Source organism: Octopus bimaculoides, chromosome 5 (genome assembly GCF_046866305.1).
Source record: "Octopus bimaculoides isolate indiv1 chromosome 5, ASM4686630v1, whole genome shotgun sequence".
Taxonomy (NCBI): domain Eukaryota; kingdom Metazoa; phylum Mollusca; class Cephalopoda; order Octopoda; family Octopodidae; genus Octopus; species Octopus bimaculoides.
In genome coordinates this window covers 95,003,331-95,022,231 of record NC_142932.1, presented here as the reverse complement: position 1 = coordinate 95,022,231, position 18,901 = coordinate 95,003,331, and the positions used below count along the sequence as shown (strand labels likewise).

The 18,901-nt window shown below is 35.9% G+C and overlaps 1 protein-coding gene across 11 annotated transcripts in view; it reads left to right on the top strand.

Moving 5' to 3' along the window:
• The window catches only part of LOC106880794 (neural cell adhesion molecule L1.1-like), a 537,440-nt gene that overhangs the window by 449,078 nt on the left and 69,461 nt on the right, over positions 1–18,901 (top strand). For 5 of the 11 annotated variants that reach the window (XR_016241963.1, XR_016241961.1, XM_089352682.1 and 2 more), the window contains exons 8-11: positions 2,297–2,545; positions 8,393–8,644; positions 14,065–14,373; positions 17,065–17,173. Coding sequence is in view for 8 of the 11 variants with exons in the window: in XM_089352682.1 (XP_089208808.1) it covers positions 2,297–2,545; positions 8,393–8,644; positions 14,065–14,373; positions 17,065–17,173 (919 nt within the window). In the remaining 3 variants the exon portion in view is untranslated. Of the gene's footprint in view, positions 1–2,296; positions 2,546–8,392; positions 8,645–14,064; positions 14,374–17,064; positions 17,215–18,901 lie in introns of all 11 variants that reach the window. The other 6 variants (XR_016241962.1, XM_089352681.1, XM_089352684.1 and 3 more) reach the window with 2 other exon arrangements.

Below are 18,901 nucleotides of genomic sequence, written 5' to 3'. Positions count from 1 at the left end.
TCTTTCCCCTTCTTGCTCTCCATCCCAACCCATTCACTAATACTATAAAAAGAAGTAAATCCCTTCACAAAATTTAAATCTGAAGAATCTATTAGAGTAGATGAAAGAGCTTATATGTGATTTGTAAAAACATGACATGTTAATAAATCTTTGCATATGTACAACCATCCAGATCTCTGAATACCTTATTTTTTCTAATATATATATATATATATATATATATATATATATATATATATATATATACACAGTATCATTGTCATTTAACTTACATTTTTCTTGCTGTGGGTTGGACAGATTGACATGGAACTGGCCAGCCAGCGAGACTCAAGTCGTTTGTTATGGCATGGTTTGTACAAATGAATGCCCCTCCTAATGCCAACCACTTAACAGAATGTGCTGGTTGCTTACTATGTGGAACTGGCACCTGAAAGTACAAGACTATGTAAGGAAGACAGCAATTTTACTTAGTATGACACTAAGATAAAAGAAATACTGAATATTTTCTCTCTTACAATCATTGCCTTCTTAAAATATTTACTACAATTAACATGTCCGAGGGGCTTTTGTCTATAGTGCTTTTGTCCTACACTACATTAAGACAGGGAATTCTATCAAGGAAATTTGACTTCTATTTCAGGCAGGTTGAGCCACTGTATAAAGGCTCCCTAATAGCTTTATGTATAATTCATGTGTAGTTCTTGTTTTTTTTCAATGGTTGCCAAATACTCAAAGCTTATTTTTATTGAGTTTCTCTTGTAAAATTTACTTCAGTAAGCCTTTTGTATAGAGACTATTGATAGAATGATTGGGATCTGCCAGCAATGGATATGTCACATGAAGAGAGGTTGGTCAACACAAAGAAATTCTCTGTCAAAAAGATAATATATGAATGATTAATGCATTATATTCTGATTATAATTGTTAGAATGAATATCATCATCATCAACATCTTCATCGTCATTTAACATTCGTTTTCCATGCTGGCATGGGTTGGACAATTTGACAGGATCTAGCAAGCCAGAAGCTCGCACCAGGCTTCACTGTCTCTTTTGGCATGGCTTTTATGGCTGGATGCTCTTCCTAACACCAACCACCTTACAAAGTGGACAGTGCATTTTGCGGGATACCAGCAAGGTCTGTTTTGGCATAGTTTTTACAGCTGGATGCCTTTCCAAACACCAACCAATTTACAATGTGAACTGGCTGCTTTTTATTTGGCACCAGCTCTGCTGGAGTCATACAGTAATTCACTACACAAAAAATCTTCTGAGGAGGTGGGTTTGTGTCAGATGATGAGAGGTTATAGTGCGACAGAGGGACAGAAACTGGTGTGTTGGTGTAGAGGAGATAGATGGTTATCCAGTCAGAGGGAGAGACCGAAAGAGAGAAGAAAGATCAAGAATGAGAGGGAGACTGGAAGAGAGTGAGAGTGTGAGAGAACATGAGAGAGAGGGGTGAGAGAGAGCGAGAGTGAGAAAGGTGAGAGAGAGAAAGAGAGTGGTGGTGGTGAAGTGCCAGGGCATACCTCAAGGTACAGGGATCAAAATATAAATGGGTTGGTAGAATATTTCCAAGGGTGCATGAGCAGGAAGGAGGGACTTGACATGAATGCAGAGAGCAGGGTGAAAGGGAATATGGTAACTGGTGAAACTTGGGTATATAGAGGAGGTGGGGGACAACAAGATGGCATTGATACAATGGGCAGGGTAGTGAGGACAGGATTGGGGAGCGAGAGATAATATATTCTTGTTTATTTGCACTGGAGATAATAACTACTGGAAAATTTGGTGATCAAAGACAGAAGACAAAAAGGAATGATGTAAAAGATATCTCATTACAAATTAAACATAATTTATATTTATTACATCGTTAGCACCCCAGACAAAATGCTTAGCAGCATTTCATTTGTCTTTACATCCAAAATTCAGATTCTGTAGAGGTTGACTTTGTTTTTCACCCTTTCAGGGTGATAGAATAAATACCTGTTCAACATTGGGGTTAATGTAATCAAATAGTAGCTCCCTCGACCAAAATTTCAGGCTTTGCATCTATAGTAGAAAGTATTATATTTATTACATTTTTTTCTAGTTGAATTTGCTTGTATTTTTTCAGTGTTTCTGTGATTTTCATGTAGATGGCTGGTATTGCGGACTGCACACCTGGCAGAATGTTAGGATTCAAGGAATTAAACAAATTTCATAATAATTTATAGCAAAGTGTTTCATGATGTTTCTTCCAAAATTTTCAGTGTATGATATTTAAAAATTTCATTAATTTATTATTTTTTTTATAGATCCACCTGATATTACTGCATCAGAGAATGTGACATTATTTGAGAATCAAGCATCCATTATAAACTGTAGTGCAAAAGGAAACCCTACCCCAAAAGTGAGGTTCGAGGATGAAAATCGAAGATTTCTTTCAAACTCTGCATTAACTTTTAATCGTACAAATGTCAGTAAAGTTTTCTGTGCTGCCATTGCAAAGAGCAAAAAGCATGGAAATTTGACATCTAGAAAGGAAATTAATATCCTGCTGAAATGTATGTTCAATATAAATATTTGTTCTTCCTCCCCCTCCTCCTCTTCCTCTTCTTCCTCATCCTCCTACTACTACTGCTGTGACTAATATCCTCACCATCATCAAATGTCTTTTACTTCTTTGTATAAATTCTCAGATTGAGTGGCATATTGTGTCCTTGGGCAAAGTACATCATTTTACATTGCTCTAGTCTACTCAGCTTAAAATTACTACCAGCTAAGTGCTGGTGCAGCCCCCTCTCTCTCTTCGGCCAGCAGCTCCTTGATGATCTGCTGGGTCAAGGATGGGTAAACTGAGTCTCCTCATGATTGCATAAGTGTCTAAAATCATCTTCACTTGTGAGTGACACACATGGATTTGTCATATTCTTACCATCTCTAAGCATCCCTGTGTCGATGGCATATAAAAAACACCATTGGAGCATGGTCATTGCCAGTGCTGCCCGACTGGCTCCTGTTCCGGTGGCACATAAAAAGCACCATTCAAGGTGGTCGATACCAGTATCGCCTGACTGGCCCTCATACTGGTGGTACATAAAAAGCACCCACTACACTCTCAGAGTGGTTGGCATTCGGAAAGGCATCCAGCTGTGGAAACCTTGCCAGATCAGATTGGAGCCTGGTGCAGCCTTCTGGCTTGCCAGTCCTCAGTCAAACCGTCCAATGCATGCCAGCATGGAAAGTGGACGTTAAACGATGATGATGATGATCATCATCATCATCATCATTATCCTCATTATCTTATGCCTATTTTTTCCATACTGGCATGAGTTAGAAGGATTTATTCCACCTCAGCCCTTGCCACTTGTCATAGTCCATCATCATCTGATACTCCTACATCATCTGTATCTGGTGTATATGATTTTTTTTTTCATCATGATGGTGGGGTTGTGATAGGTTTTACAGCTGAATGCCCTTCCTATCACCAATCATTCTGCAATGGAGTTCAATCTTTTTGATCAGTAAAGTGGGTAATTATTTAAGGACGGCGTCTAGTTATGAAATCAGTACTACTTCATCAATTAAGAGTAAGGAAAAGTAAAGTCAGCCTGTGTGGAACTGAAGAAGACAAAACTGATTAATATTAAGGTCATAGTCACTATAAAAGGTAGGTTTCACAATTTCTGGTAATATATCCTGAAAACCCATATAACCTAACTGAAACAGCATCCCAAAGACTACCTTTCCCCTTCAGAAGTAGAAAATATTTCAGCTTTTGAGCAATTACTGATTTTCTACAGAATTCAAGTAAGATCCACAAAGAATTACTGCTGCTACACCCGGGACAGATTTGCTATTATGTCTCTTACACCCAGGACAGATTTGCTCAGTGAAAGCCACACTAATTGGTAATGACACAGTAACCCATACCATCTCTCGCCTATACATGTGCTTCTCTCTGATTCTTCTATTATTATTGCTCTGATCGTTGCTCCTAGCTTTGAACAACCTCCATCCATGTTCACCCAATACATCTATCTCTCCCATTCATCTTGTCAATACTGTATTTCATTGACCACTATGCATAATCAAACCTTCTTAGAGTTGAACTCTGTGAAATTCCCTTCCCACCTATGACTTGCCTGTAGGTATTGATGTGTAAAACTGAACATAAACTGTATCAGTCTTACCAGTCTTAGAGAGTTTGTGAAAAATAATGTCTGCAGCTACTTTTTGTTAACTGATCTCTAAAAAAATCATTAATCTAACACTGACCCTGCTGTATTCACTCTATTTACTTTGAGAATTATGTTAATGAAACCCATTCTATGCAATCTTGTTGAGTTTCAAAAGAACTTCCTCAGATTAAGAGCATGACCTGTAAATATGAACAAAAAAAACTGAAAAATGATTTGGGTTTCTTGATCCTTTATTTTACTAAGGCATTTATTGTGACCAAACATCACATCAGTTTCTCCAGTTTAAATGAATATAGGTGTTTGTAATTTTTCTGGTCTCTAAAGTCCATATTTTGCTCTCTACTTCTAATGGTGTATTCTGTAAACATCTACAACAGCCCAATTTCTAAATATTGATATCCTTTTTACTAGGTTTTAAGTGGGCAAATTTAATTTCTCCTGTAATATTTCAGTATTCTTATCCACTATTAATGGATAGATAGGTGTCAAATTTATGTTTTACAGAGACATGTTTAATTGAGATATCTCTCCCTAGGATAGAAACTTGAGAAATAAGACATTTGAACTCAAAATTTGTCGAAACAATTATTGATTGAATCAATTCAAAACCTAAAAATTTTGATTTTATATTCAATGCCACTGAAGCATTATCTGACTTTGAATTTGAAAAGACTAATGTAGTTCACAATGAAGATGTCTCAAAGCTAATGATGTACCCAACCTAACTCATTTATTATCCTTAACTGAAGGTACCTCACTGAATTTTCAAATTAGAGAAGCTAAGTTTTCAATAAAACTTCTGATTACATCTCCTCTCTAGAAATCATGATTCTCAGCAAAATGTTGGTTAAAAAACTGAAAATATGAGTTAACCTGAAAATACAAAAAATTACTGAGCAATGCAAACATATTAAACCAAAACATATTGTAAGCAGAAAAGAATGTCATCACAAATTGTCTAATGACAGCAGCATCAAAATCATTTCTGCTGTCAAAGGAAATGCAACTTCAATAATGTCAGAGAAAAATACACACTAATCACATCTTTAGGCAGTTGAATAGTGACTTTACTTTGACTCATTAAAGAGAAATGATTATATTGCCAAAATTAAATACAGAATAACTTATTACACACATATATAATCTACAAACATACATTTACTCAATATTCTGTCAGGATCAGTTGCCGGCTGTAGATACTCAGCATATTCTTTTATGAGTTGTTACCCAGCAAAAATTATTTCCCTTCTTACTGATTGAACTGTCCCATTTTTTATGGGTGCTGTACATTTCAATGGACAGGGATGTAGCCAGCCCACTTACGAGGCCTCTGCCAGGGATGTAGCCAGCCCACTTACACATAACATTCCTTCATCGGACACTAAACTCCGCTTGCGAAGACATGCTGAGGCAAGTGAAATGGAAATCGAACTAAATTTGTAGGAACACTAAACTCGGCTTGCGAAGACCTGTTGGGGCAAGCGAAAGCGAAATTGTGGAGCACTAAGAGCACCGTCCGAGCACGATCGTTGCCAGAGCAGCTGTCTGGCTTCTGTGCCGGTGGCACGTAAATAGCACCAGCGTGATCGTTACCAATGTCGCCTTCCTGGCACTTGTGCCAGTGGCACGTGAAAAGACATTCAAGTGAGATCGTTGCCAGTGCTGCTGGACTGGCTCCTGTGCAAGTGGCACGTAAAATACACCATTTCGAGCGTGGCCGTTGCCAGTACCGCCTGACTGGCCTTCATGCTGGTGGCACATAAAAGCACCCACTACACTCTCGGAGTGGTTGGTGTTAGGAAGGTCATCCAGCTGTAGAAACTCTGCCAAATCAGATTGAAGCCTGGTGTCGCCTCCTGGTCTACCAGTCCTCGGTCAAATCGTCCAACCCATGCTAGTATGGAAAGCGTACGTTAAACGACGATGATGATGATGATAATTGAAATGTACAGCACCCATGAAAAATGGAACATATTGATCTAGTTTTCAAGTTATCAACTTTAATGTGATTTGCTGGTTCACAATAGTTTTCTTTTTGTGTGTGTGTGAAGCACTACTGTCAGAAACAAACTAGATCAATATTTTGAATAGTTATTGCAAAATATGTCGCTAGTTAATATAACTAATAAAAATACCTACACAAGATTAGTGAACTTCCAAATAAAATGTGAGATATACTTAGCTGTAGTAAACATTTATATTGCCAGTAATTAAGCAATTTGAATATATATATTTCTGAAAATGTAGCAATAAAGTGTGCATTTTGGCTCAGTTATGTTTTTTGGGCAACTCCAGTTTCTGAATGGCCAGGGAGACGTATTTACAGTAAAAAAATGAACATCATCCACTGGACTCTGCTGCAGTTTTGAGTCTCACTATTCTTATAGTGATAAGAAAAAATATTTACAGTACACTCTGTTAAAGTGTTGGCAAATGAGCAGAGAAAGCATGGAGTCAAGAGGTTCCTTCAGTTCTATCTTGCTGAGGACATAACTTCCTCTCTAATGCTGGTGCCACAATAAAATGCACCCAATACACTCTGTAAAGTAGCTAGTAAATGAACAGAGAAAGCATAGAGTCAAGAGGTTTATTTAGTCTTGTCTAGCCAAGGATATGACAACTTCTCTAGTGCTGGTACTACACTAAAATACATTTTGTACACTCTGTGTACAGGTTGATCATAGGAAGCACATCTATCTATTGAAGCATAACCAAAACCTAGCCAAACGTGGCATAGTTTTCCAACTTGTCTATGAAAACAGTGGTCTCAATAAGGTCCCATGTGTGAGTACCCTTCCTTGCCAGCATGGAGAGTAGATATGGAGAAGGAAAAGGAGGTGTTGATGGTGATTTAAAACATCAAGAAAATGTGTCTATCCTATTGAAGAATTTTTTCAAATATAAGCAGTCATTTGGAGACCATATTTTTCTGCAATAAATAACCTGTATTCTTCTATATGTATGCAATGAAATCCTCAATCACTGGTAGTTCCACTTTACAACAAACAGTTGCCTAGAAAGTTATAAAGATTCTGTATTAGTTATACAATCAAATCAATACAACAAATTTCAAAGATGTCACATTCAGACTTCAAGTTTTGATAAATCAAAGAGTTATGTTTATAATGCATTTATCAAATTTTTCAATGTGGAAATGAAAAAACCCTAAATATCATTACAGAAGAGATTTAGAAACTTTGATTAGGGATGACAAGATAAAGGCACAATGTCTGATGCACAATTGAAAATCACAAGCATCTATGGATAAGGATATCAAAAGTAAAGCTTACATTCAAATCTAACCAAAAGATATACAACTGTTTATTTGGTTTTAAACTCATAACTTTGGGTAGAGGGCTCCAATTAATAATGATAGAAAGACAAAAAAGCAAAGCTAACTGTTTAAATTGTTTAAAATTCATCTCAGTACTACATACATATTTACTTCAATAATTTATTTTATTCAATTTATTTATATTTTGTTCTCAGAATTAAAAACTACATCAACTTCAACAACATAAAAACTTAATATCTGAATCTTTTGAACCAGTATTTTCAGTTACTTTGGTTTCATTTGTCTGGCATCATACCATTCCCTTCCTATCATGCTATTACCATAAGAGGATACATTTAAACACTACATTGATATTGTGATGAAGAACAGAATTATCCTTTTTTCCCCATGATCTACTGAAGAACACTTCTAATACCTCTTATTGACAGACATTTTTTGCATGTTATGTGAAGAAATTTCATTGTTAAATGATTTTATCTTCTTATATCTGTATGGTTTGACAATTTTTCTGAATTTTATTAGTAGAAATTTCATGAATTGTTTGTTTAGTCTACAACTCAGTAAACTGTCTTCCTGGTGAATACATTTATTTCTCAATGGACAATCTACCCATCTAAATACAAGTACTACATGGAAGTACATCTCACTGTTGCAAACCCCTGTAAATCTTGAAAACCTTATAAAGATTTCATTAGCCACAGAGCCAAGTGCAAATTGTCCCAAGATTGTGGTGGTTTAGATTGCTTACTGTATTTTGCTTTGATATCCTGTATGAGAAAAATGTTCAATGGACAATCACAGAATCTGAATTTCTGAATTTGAAATGTGTGTGGAACTGAAATTTTGTAATTTTTATCCTATTTTCTAAATTGAAACTGTTTTCTGATTTTTTTTTTTTTTTTTTTTTTTTGAAGATGCTCCTCGAGTAAACTTACATATTTCAAATGAGACAAATCATATAATAATTAATTGCACTGCATTTGATGGAAACCCAGATATTTATGAATACAAACTGAAGCAAAAATGGGGAAATGCCACTAAGAATACTTATAATATGAATGTATTATCTATAAATAATCCTTCTTTCAATAATACTGGTACATGGGTGTGTCATGTAAGCAATGAAGATTTTCATGTGAATAAATCATCAAACTACAAAATTCCAGGCAAGTATTTTACAAAGCCACAATTTATCTTTCAAACATATTTACAATTCAATTTTTATTTTTAGAATGGTAAAATTGTGCAGTTATTTATTTAATTTTATCCCACTAGATGATTGTTGGACTTTGTTTCTTTTTATGTGTATCAATAAAATTGATAATTTTTATTTATAATTTTCAGGAATTGTTTGAGATGTAAATACTTAGGAATTGTATTGGGTTGACAACTAAGTTCCCACCATTTTTTTGTTAAATTAAATTTTTTTTAAAAGGTTTAATAAATAATAACAACTAATTAATCAATAATGTATTCACCCTTGTCGTTTACAACTTCTTCCCAACGTTCAACAAGATTTTCAATACCTCATTGGTAGAAATCACCCAATTTCGACTCGAAAAATTGATCCAAGCTCTCAATTCTGCATCAGTATTGAATGAAACTCCACGCATAGCATTTGAAAGAGATCGAAAGAGGTGGAAATCCGTTTGTGCCAAATTAGGAGAGTATGGCAGGTGTAGCAGCACTTCTCAGCCATGCGTTTGAATGGCTTCCTTGGTCATATTGGCGATATGAGGGTGGGCGTTGTCATGCAGCAGAACTTCATGCTACCGAATCGGTCTTTTCTCTTGAATAGCCATGTTGAGTTGTTCCATCTGTTGAACATATAGTTCTGCATTGACCATTTGGTTCCGTTCAAGCAATTTGTAATGGATAATTCTTTCCCAGTCCCACCATACGCACAACATACAGATAAAGATCTTGTTTCACGTGCAGTGTCGCTTGTTTACCAGGGCTAAGCCATTCCTTACACTGTTTCATATTGATGTACAGGCACCATTTTTCATCATCAGTAATGATTTGGTAAAGAAATCGCTGCTTGTGTCCATGAGTTGAGCTGTGACGAGCAAGCAACCAGCGGAGATTGTGGTTCGTTGATTTTTGTTGTTGTCACTTAAAGCATGTGGAACCCATGCTCCATCAAGTGAAGATGCTTCTCTATAGCAGTGTGGGAGCATTCCATTTTCTCTGCCAGTTCCCTTGTCATTTGACAAGAATTTTTGTGCAAAAGTTAGTTTAATCACTCTTCATCAAACTCAACTGGATGGCCAGAATGAGGTGCATCTTTGAGGTTAAAATTTCCATTTTTGTACTTGGCATACCAATCATGAGCAGCTCTTTCAGCTATGGCACCCTCTCCATACACAGCACAAATGTCATAAGCAGCTTTTGTGGCCTTAGAGCCTTGATTAAAAGCAAAAAGAAGGAGGTATCAAAAATGCTCATTTTCCTTAACTTGATATTACATTTTAATGATCTGAAAATAAACAAAAATTAACTAGAAAAAAAAACAAAATAGATTCCAAAATGATTCAAAAATAGAATTCTCGAAAAAAATAGATTCCAAAATTTAAAAATACGATAAATTCCAAAATTTAGAAAAACAGTGGGAACTTAGTTGCCAACCCAATAGTTTTAATAAAGTGATTGTCATCAAAATTTCCACAAAAGAACTGAACGCTGTTTTTCACATTAATTGGAAGCATATGAATTAAATTATAGACCAAGAGCATCAAATATTTGTTGTTATTTCAAATTATAAAGAGATATATATATATATGAAGTTAGTTTCCTTTTTAGCAATAAATGATTTATTTTTCAAAGATCTTCCTAAAACTTTTAGTAACATAGTGTTTTCATTTAAATTCTATATCATATTATATTTGTTAGCTTTAGAAAGAAGAGAAATGTTTGTATCCTGTTTAGACCTTTATGAAAGCCACTTTGTAACATAAAGGCAATGGTTTCTAGGAGACCTAGTTTTATATATCTTTTACTGGAGACCACTTCAGATGTCTTGAGATCAAAGTTAATGTAGGTGGTGATCAATCATCATAATCTTAGAAATATTGGCTGTGAAACCAATAGGCTGCTTCTGAGTAGCATTGTAGAGATTGTCTTTATTAGCGATAATGCACATAATTGCATATTTCTTCATTTTTGATTAAGTGATCTTTGAGCACAAAGTTCAAAATTTGTAATGGATTCGTCACTTGGAATTAATAATTTCAAGGTGATATCGCAGACAATATCACATAGTGATAATCCCATTCTAACTTACATAAATCTCAAAATTTCTGAATTGATATCTTGTACAGATTATATCAATTGAATCCTTTGAAAAACCTTCCTCTTTATTTTACACAGTAGTGTCTTGTCTTTGGCCACATTTATACAAATAATCAGCAAACCAAGTTATCCACTTTTATACATCACTTGAAGTTGTTCACCTGACTTGCTAGTTTTAAATTAAAAGCTATAATGGTGACATCTAAATAAGTAGGGTTGAAAATAAGTAACTGACTGAATGTTTTGTTATGTGTAGAAGGTTAAACTGGATACACTGTGGATAGCAATCGATTGCAAATACAACAGGTTTGGCTGCCATGATATATGTTCATGTTATTAGGTTTGTTAAAAAGTAGTGGAAAATAATTTTTGACAAAGTTGCTGGATGTCTAATTAGTAAGGGTCTGTTTAATTGCAGTTAAGAAATTGATTTCTTTCTGGGCAGTGAAGCAGCTCTGTAGGTGTTTCAGCCCTTTCTATCCTGATACTAGAACTGTCCAAGGCCACCTACTGATGTAAACAACAAGATACACATGCAACAACACCAGCTTTGGTGATAAAATGGTGCAACTTTTGATCAGTTTTTTCTACCATCCTCATTGCTAATTCTTGCAGCATCACTTATGCTCTCTCCTGAGGAAGATGTAATGAGTTGCTTTCTTAACAACTTCCAGCAGTTTTCTAGTAACATCTTTTGTGTCATTTGCACCTAGCCCAAAACTCCTGAGCATCAAGTGAACCCTGATTCCAACAAATCCTCTGACACTTGTCTCTACAGGAAGGCATATTACCTCTCATCCATTGTTTTCACAGAGTTTAAACACCTTATATTTTCTTTCCTAAGGAGAGCATTTTCGATGTTTCCTTCCTAAGGAACTGTCAGCTCAACCATCTTTACCATCTTTTTTTCTTGGCACCATATGACAAGGTCAGGTCTCTTGATGGTAGAAAGTGACAAGTGATATTTACCATCAGAATCAACAGAAAACTCCCAACTTCCTTCTCATTTTTTATCATTCTTCTTCTTTACAGTGGCTGGCTTGCAACCTTTATCTTCCCATGCTCCACTACTTGTGGTCTTTCACCATTGCTAATTCACATTATCCTCTCCACCACTGCATCAGTCAGTACTCTAAGTGTTTGGTTATACTGCCATGTGCATCTGTTCTTCAGCCCTAGTGGGAAATTGGTGAATATGTGCCTCATTGTTCTAACCTTTCCACATTTGCACAGACCACATGCCTCCATTTTCCAATGCTTTCAGTGTGCAAAACTTGGAAGCATGTCATAGATGGAGCAGATCAGAAAACTAATTCTTGTTGGCTCCCAAGACTGAAGTTCTTTCCATCTTAGCTTTCATCTAATCACGCAACACACTGTCCCTGCTGACCACATTGTACAAACTCCATAGAATGGTCTTCTTCCTTTATCTTGTTGGATGCTGCAGTTCTTTTCTCCTTCTCATTCAAAGTATGGTATGGTTTGAACTCATTGCTTCCAAGTCCTTTCCTGTTGGTCTGTGTGTAGACCACTATAATTTTATATTCTAGGGACCTCACTAAAACTTCTCTGTTGCCTCAAACGTTATCCACTTTCTTCCAGTCAATCTCTGGATGGGGAGGAATGGATAACATAGCCATTTGTATAATACAGCAACAATATAGTCTACATTTTACTACATTTGTACTACTTCACTACTGATCAAATTGGTATCTCAAATGGACCTTTGTTGCTGTACAAAGCCATGCATGCAAGGGTCTGTGGCAATCCCAGCCACTTACAGATGTATTTCTGACATTTCTGTTCAATGATTGCAACTTATGTCAGTACAACTTCATACAACACTACAGTCTAGGGTACAGAACAAATTGCCAACATCAGTCTGAACTTGCCTGGCAGTAACCTTTTGTGAAATATTGAGAGTTCTTCCTCTGTCATTTTCTGAACTCTACTCAACCTCACTTCTGTCATTAAGTGGTACAGTCTCCCCTGACTCTTCACAAGCTCCTCTACTATAGTAGGCATAACTTCTGCAATTTCATACTTCACTTTTTTCAGTCTTCCTTTAATGAGTTCTACACTGCATGACTTCTTTGTTTTAAAATACCTCCTTTACCAGCTTATCAGCTCATCCAGTTTACACAAAATTATCATCATTGATTTCTCATCTTTAACCAGCTGTGCAACGTTATCCATTTAAGTATTCTTAGGGGTGAGGTGGACCTTTATTTCATGGTCATTATACCTTATGGGATGACTTCCACTCCAAGAATGAACCAAATCACTGAAATTTTACACCAGCTGCAATTCCCACATCAAGTTTATGCCAAGTTGTTGTATAGCCCTTTGTGGTAAATCTCATGTAGAATTGGACATAATAGTTCATCATCAATTAGTGAAATTCTGACAGGATCTAGAACAGCTCCATGGCATACTCCTGCAGTTTGTGTGTAACCAATTTAAGAGCATTCATCATATCAAGCCACATAAATGCCTAGTTATTTTTCTCTCTCTTTGCTGTCTATATGCTTTCATTTTATTGGCATCACACCATTTTCTGCCTCTCATACTACATTACAACACCACTCTGATGTGATGAAAAACAGACATCCTTTTCCCCAAGATTCACTAATAAAATACTTCAAATTATTTTTATTGGGAGACATTCTTTTAATGTGCACAAGTTATGAAAAGAAATTTCATTACTTAATTCTATTTTCTCATGTCTGTATGATTTGAGATTTTTTGCTGAATTTTATTAGAATGTTTGTTTATTGGTAGAAAGTTCATGCAATTTTTTTTTCTTTACAATTCTATAAACTATCTTCTTGGCAAATACATTGTAAACCTAGATATAGTTCTCAGTTGTTTAGAATTATCAATGTTTTAATGTTAAATACTAGCTGGATTAATTTTTATATTTTGTTATTTCATCTTATTAAGGTGGCAAGCTGGCAGAATTATTGCCACTCTGAGAAAAATGCTTAGTAGCATTTCTTCCAGCTTCACAGTCTGAGTTCAAATTCCACCAAGGCCAGATTTGCCTTTCATTCTTTTGGAGTTGATAAAATAAGTACCTGTTAAGCACTGGGGTCGATATAATTGACTAGCCCCTTCCCCAAAATTCCAGGCCTTTTTGCCTATAGTAGAAAGGATTATTTCATCTTATTTTTTTCAAAAACTTATGATAATCTTCAATTGATAATTTAGAATATTTATTGTTAGTTTCAGAAAATATTTAATTTCTAGTACATGTGTATTTTCTCTTTTAATATTTTATTATTTTTCCTACCAGTGAAACCTATTTACAGTTCAGTACCAAATGGTCCAAAAAAGAGAAATGTTTCAAATGGAGAAACTGTAATTTTCAAACAGTGTTTTTATTCACATCCAAAATCTGATGTAAAATGGCAGAAAAATGAGGAATTAATTGACTCGAACAAATATTCAACAACTGATGATTTATCAAATGAGTTTCCTTTCAAAGGAAGTTGTACTAGTTTAAAGATAGAAGACATCGAAGAAGATGATATTGGTACTTATACCTTAACAGTGGAAAACTCTATGGGAAAATCAACTACTGCTTTTACTTTGAGATATAAGAGTAAGTTGTTACATGCTTCTTTAATCATTTAAAAATGTTATTTCATGTTATATAGAATTGTTTATAATTTATTAACATATTCATAAAGTACTTAAAGTTCTACTTTCAGCTTAAGTGTTACAGTCAGCTCTGGGTTTTAATGTGTGAGGGTCTAGTTTAGCTTTGTTTCTTGCTCAGTATTACATTTGTAAGTACAAATAATTTTCCTTTCAGAAATCACCATTATCATTATCATCATCATTTGACATCTGCTTTCCATGCTGGCATGGGTTGGACGTTTTGACTAGAGTTCACTAGGCGGAAGACTGCACCATGCTATGCTTTCTGTTTTGGCATGATTTTTATGACTAGGTGCTCTTCCTAACATCAACCAATCCACAGAGTGGACTGAATGCTTTTTATGTGACACCAGCTCAACTGAGATCAGTTTTGGCATGTTTTTTTTTTTACAGTTGGATGCTCTTCCAAATGCCAACCACTTTACAGTGTGGAGTGGATGCTTTTTATGTGGCACCAGCACTGACAGAGTCACCAAGTAACTTGTAAGATAAAGATCCTTTGAGAGAGGATGTGGCATTGGAGGTGATCTTGTGCCAGATGATGAAAGGTTAGTGTATGACAGAGAAACAAACAGATGTGTTGCTGTAGAGGAGATGCATGGTTACCCAGTAAGAGGGAGAGAGAAGGAGTGATCAAGATTGAGGCCAGTAATGGGTATGTTGCTGTAGAGGAGATACATGGTTAACCACTCTGAGGAATAGAGAAAGGGAGTGGAAGAGAGCAAGAGAAAGAGGGAGAGTGTCAGAGAGCAGGAGAAAGGGGAAGAGAGCAGGAGAGAGGTGGTGGTAAAGCACCAGAGCATGCTCACAAGGAACAGGGATCAGAATATAAATGGGATGGTAGAGAAGAGCCAGGAGGAGATAAGTGGTAGCAGAGTGGAAGGGTATGCTCTAAAGACACAGGGTCAGAATATGAAAAGGAGTGTTGCCAAGGTACATGTGTAGAGAGTAGAGGCTTCACATGAATGCAAGGTGTGTGGGGTGGGTTATGCAGTGACTGGTAAAACCTGGGCATAGAGAGTGGGTAGGGGACAACAGGATAGTAATGGTACTGTGAACAGTGCAGTGTGGATAGAACTGGGGAGCAAGAGATAAGCATAGGGCATTAAAAGAGGAAATGTGAGGAAGTGGAGAGATGTATTTTGGTTTGTTGGAGAAGGGTGTGAAGATGGTAAAACTTTTATTGGGAAACTACTCCTTCAATTTTAGTAATGAAGTTTTCAGGTTGATTAACCGTTTTTAGTGTGTTTATTTAAATATTTTCTATATAGTTTAAATGAAGTTGTTTTAAATGTAGTAAGGCATTTTTGCTGAAATAGGGAAACTGAACTAATGCATATAAATACTTAAATATTACCTCTTTTTGGCCTTTCTACTGGTCTAAATTGGTTAAATCTGTTAAGTTACTTTACTTATATGATTCCCTATACAATGTTCATCGATATTTAATAAATCTGTCAGTTGTACACTTGGCACTAGGAAGGAGATCCAGTTGTAAAAACCATGCCAAAACAGACAATAAAGCTTGATGTTGCTCCCAGACTTACCAGCTCCTGTCAAACAGTTCACCATGCCAGTATAGAAAACAGATGTGAAATGACAACAGCAGTGTCCTTTTTTTTTTTTTTGTCATAGAACAGAATATTTGAATTAATGCAGTTATCGCAAGTTAAATGATGTCAAGTTACTACAAAGCAGCACTAAGTAGGATAAGTTAGAAAAATTCAGAACCTTTGGAAATATGTTGGGATTGAGAAGACCCAGCAACTGAAGTGAAATCACTGACATGACCGATGCCAGTGTTGCATGTCCACTCCATTTAAGAGTACCCTTGATGCGTTGGGCGATATGCTATGCTTGAGAAGTCCTGTTTAGTTGAGTAAAACCAAAATTGTAGCTGTGACCAGTGCCTCCTGACTGGCTCCTGTTCCGGTGGCACATAAAATGCACCATCTGAACGTGGTCAATACCAGATCCGCCTGACTGGTTCCTGTGCTGGTGGAACGTAAAAAGCACCATCCAAACGAGGTCGATGCTAGTACCCCATGACTGGCTTCTGTGTCGGTGGCACATGAAAAGCATTATCTGAATGTGATTGATGCCAGGACTGCATGACTGGCTTCCATTCTGGTGGCATGTAAAAAACACCATCTGAACGTAGTCGATGCCAGGTCTGCCGGACTGGCTCCCGTGCCAGTGGAACGTAAAAAGTGCACCATCCAAATGAGGTCGATGCTAGTACCCACTGAGTGGCTCCCATGCTGGTGGCACGTAAAAAGCACCATCCAAATGTGGCCGATGCCAGAAACCCCTGACATGATCAATGCCAGGCTCACCTAACTGGCTCCTGTGCTGATGGCACCCACTACACTCTCGGAGAGGTTGGCATTAGGAAGTGCATCCCGCTGTAGAAACATTGGCAGATCAGATTGGAACCTGGTGCAGCTACTGGCTCTCCAGACCTCAGTGAAACCATCCAACCCATGCCAGCATGGAAAACGGATGTTAAACAATGATGATGAGTTGTGTACCCCAATAAAATGAGACACATGAGTAATGAAAAATTCTTTATTATATTTACTATATATATATTGATGTAATAATTCAGGGTCTTTTTAATATATCTTTTCAGAAAGGCAAGAAATCAATAAGGGAATAATTATTGGTTGCACTGTAGGAATTGTATTATTAATAATAATAATGGGGCTTCTTGCTTATAAATTCTACAAAAGAAGAGGTTTGTATGTTTTTCATATTATAAAGTTTTGTTTATCACAACAATGTGTTTGTGTGTGTGCATATATATATATATATATATATATATAATATATATATATATATATATATATATATATATATATATATATATATATATATATATATATATATATAACTTTTATAAGTAATATTCTAAAAGAAATATTCTAAAAGAATATATAACTGAAATTATGTTGAGTGCTCAATTATTTTGAGCAAATAAATGTGTATATATGTGTTTTTATATTATTAATAAATTCATAAACTCATCAATAATATACTCAGGAAATCAATATTTAATATTTTGAAAGACATACATCCAACATGACACGGCAACATAATAAATGTAAAATTTAAAATATAAATATACGAAATATAAATATCAATATATATAAAAATCTGAATATAGATAAATATATGTGTGAATATATATGCGTATTTAAGCATGAATATTGTAAAGTCTAAAATATAAAATATAAAGGAACCTAAAATTTAAGGAGTTAAATATCTTACGATCGTTTCGCGGATATTACTATAATCACAAAGTGATCTAAAGATCATCTTATTATCAGTAATTCCACTCTTCAGAGATGCATTAAGAACCAATAGTATATATATATATATATGTATATATAATATTAAAACATTAGAAATATTTTTATACGCATATATATTCACACATATATTTATCTATATTCAGATTTTTATATATATTGATATTTATATTTCGTATATTTATATTTTAAATTTTAAATTTACTATGTTGCCGTGTCATGTTGGATGTATGTCTTTCAAACTATTAAATATTGATTTCCTGAGTATATTATTGATGAGTTTATGAATTTATTAATAATATAAAAACACACATATATATATATATATATATATATATAGAGGCATCAAGCTGTTAGATCAGGTTATGAAAGTTACAGAGAGGGTCATAGCCCAACTAATTAGGGAGCGAATCAATTTAGATGAGATGCAGTTTGGGTTCGTGCCAGGTAAAAGCACTACTGATGCCTTATTTCTAGTGAGACAGTTGCAAGAGAAATACCTAGCCAAGGATAAACCTCTGTACCTGGCTTTCGTTGACATGGAGAAAGCCTTTGACAGGGTCCCCCGATCCCTTATCTGGTGGTCAATGAGGAAACTTGGGATAGAAGAATGGCTAGTGAGAGCTGTGCGAGCCATGTACAGAGATGCGGCCAGTAAGGTGAGGGTTGGAAATGAGTACAGCAATGAATTCCGGGTAGAGGTAGGGGTCCACCAAGGTTCCGTCCTCAGCCCCCTATTATTTACCATAGTCCTCCAGGCAATCACAGAGGAGTTCAAGACAGGTTGCCCCTGGGAGCTCCTCTATGCTGATGACCTTGCCCTAATTGCGGAGTCACTATCAGAACTAGAGGAGAAGTTTCAGGTGTGGAAGCAAGGTCTAGAACTGAAGGGCCTTAGAGTCAACCTAGCTAAAACCAAAATCCTAATAAGTAGGAAGGTAGATAAAACACAAACCCCTTCAGGTAGATGGCCCTGCTCAGTATGTAGAAAAGGAGTAGGTAGTAACTCTATAAGATGTACCCGCTGCAAGCTATGGACACATAAGAGGTGCAGCAACATCAAAGGCAGGTTAACTAGCAAGTTAGTTTTTGTTTGTGGCAGATGTTCAGGTGCAATAAAGACTGCAAACAAACAGGAAACAACTTCTATCTCATTCC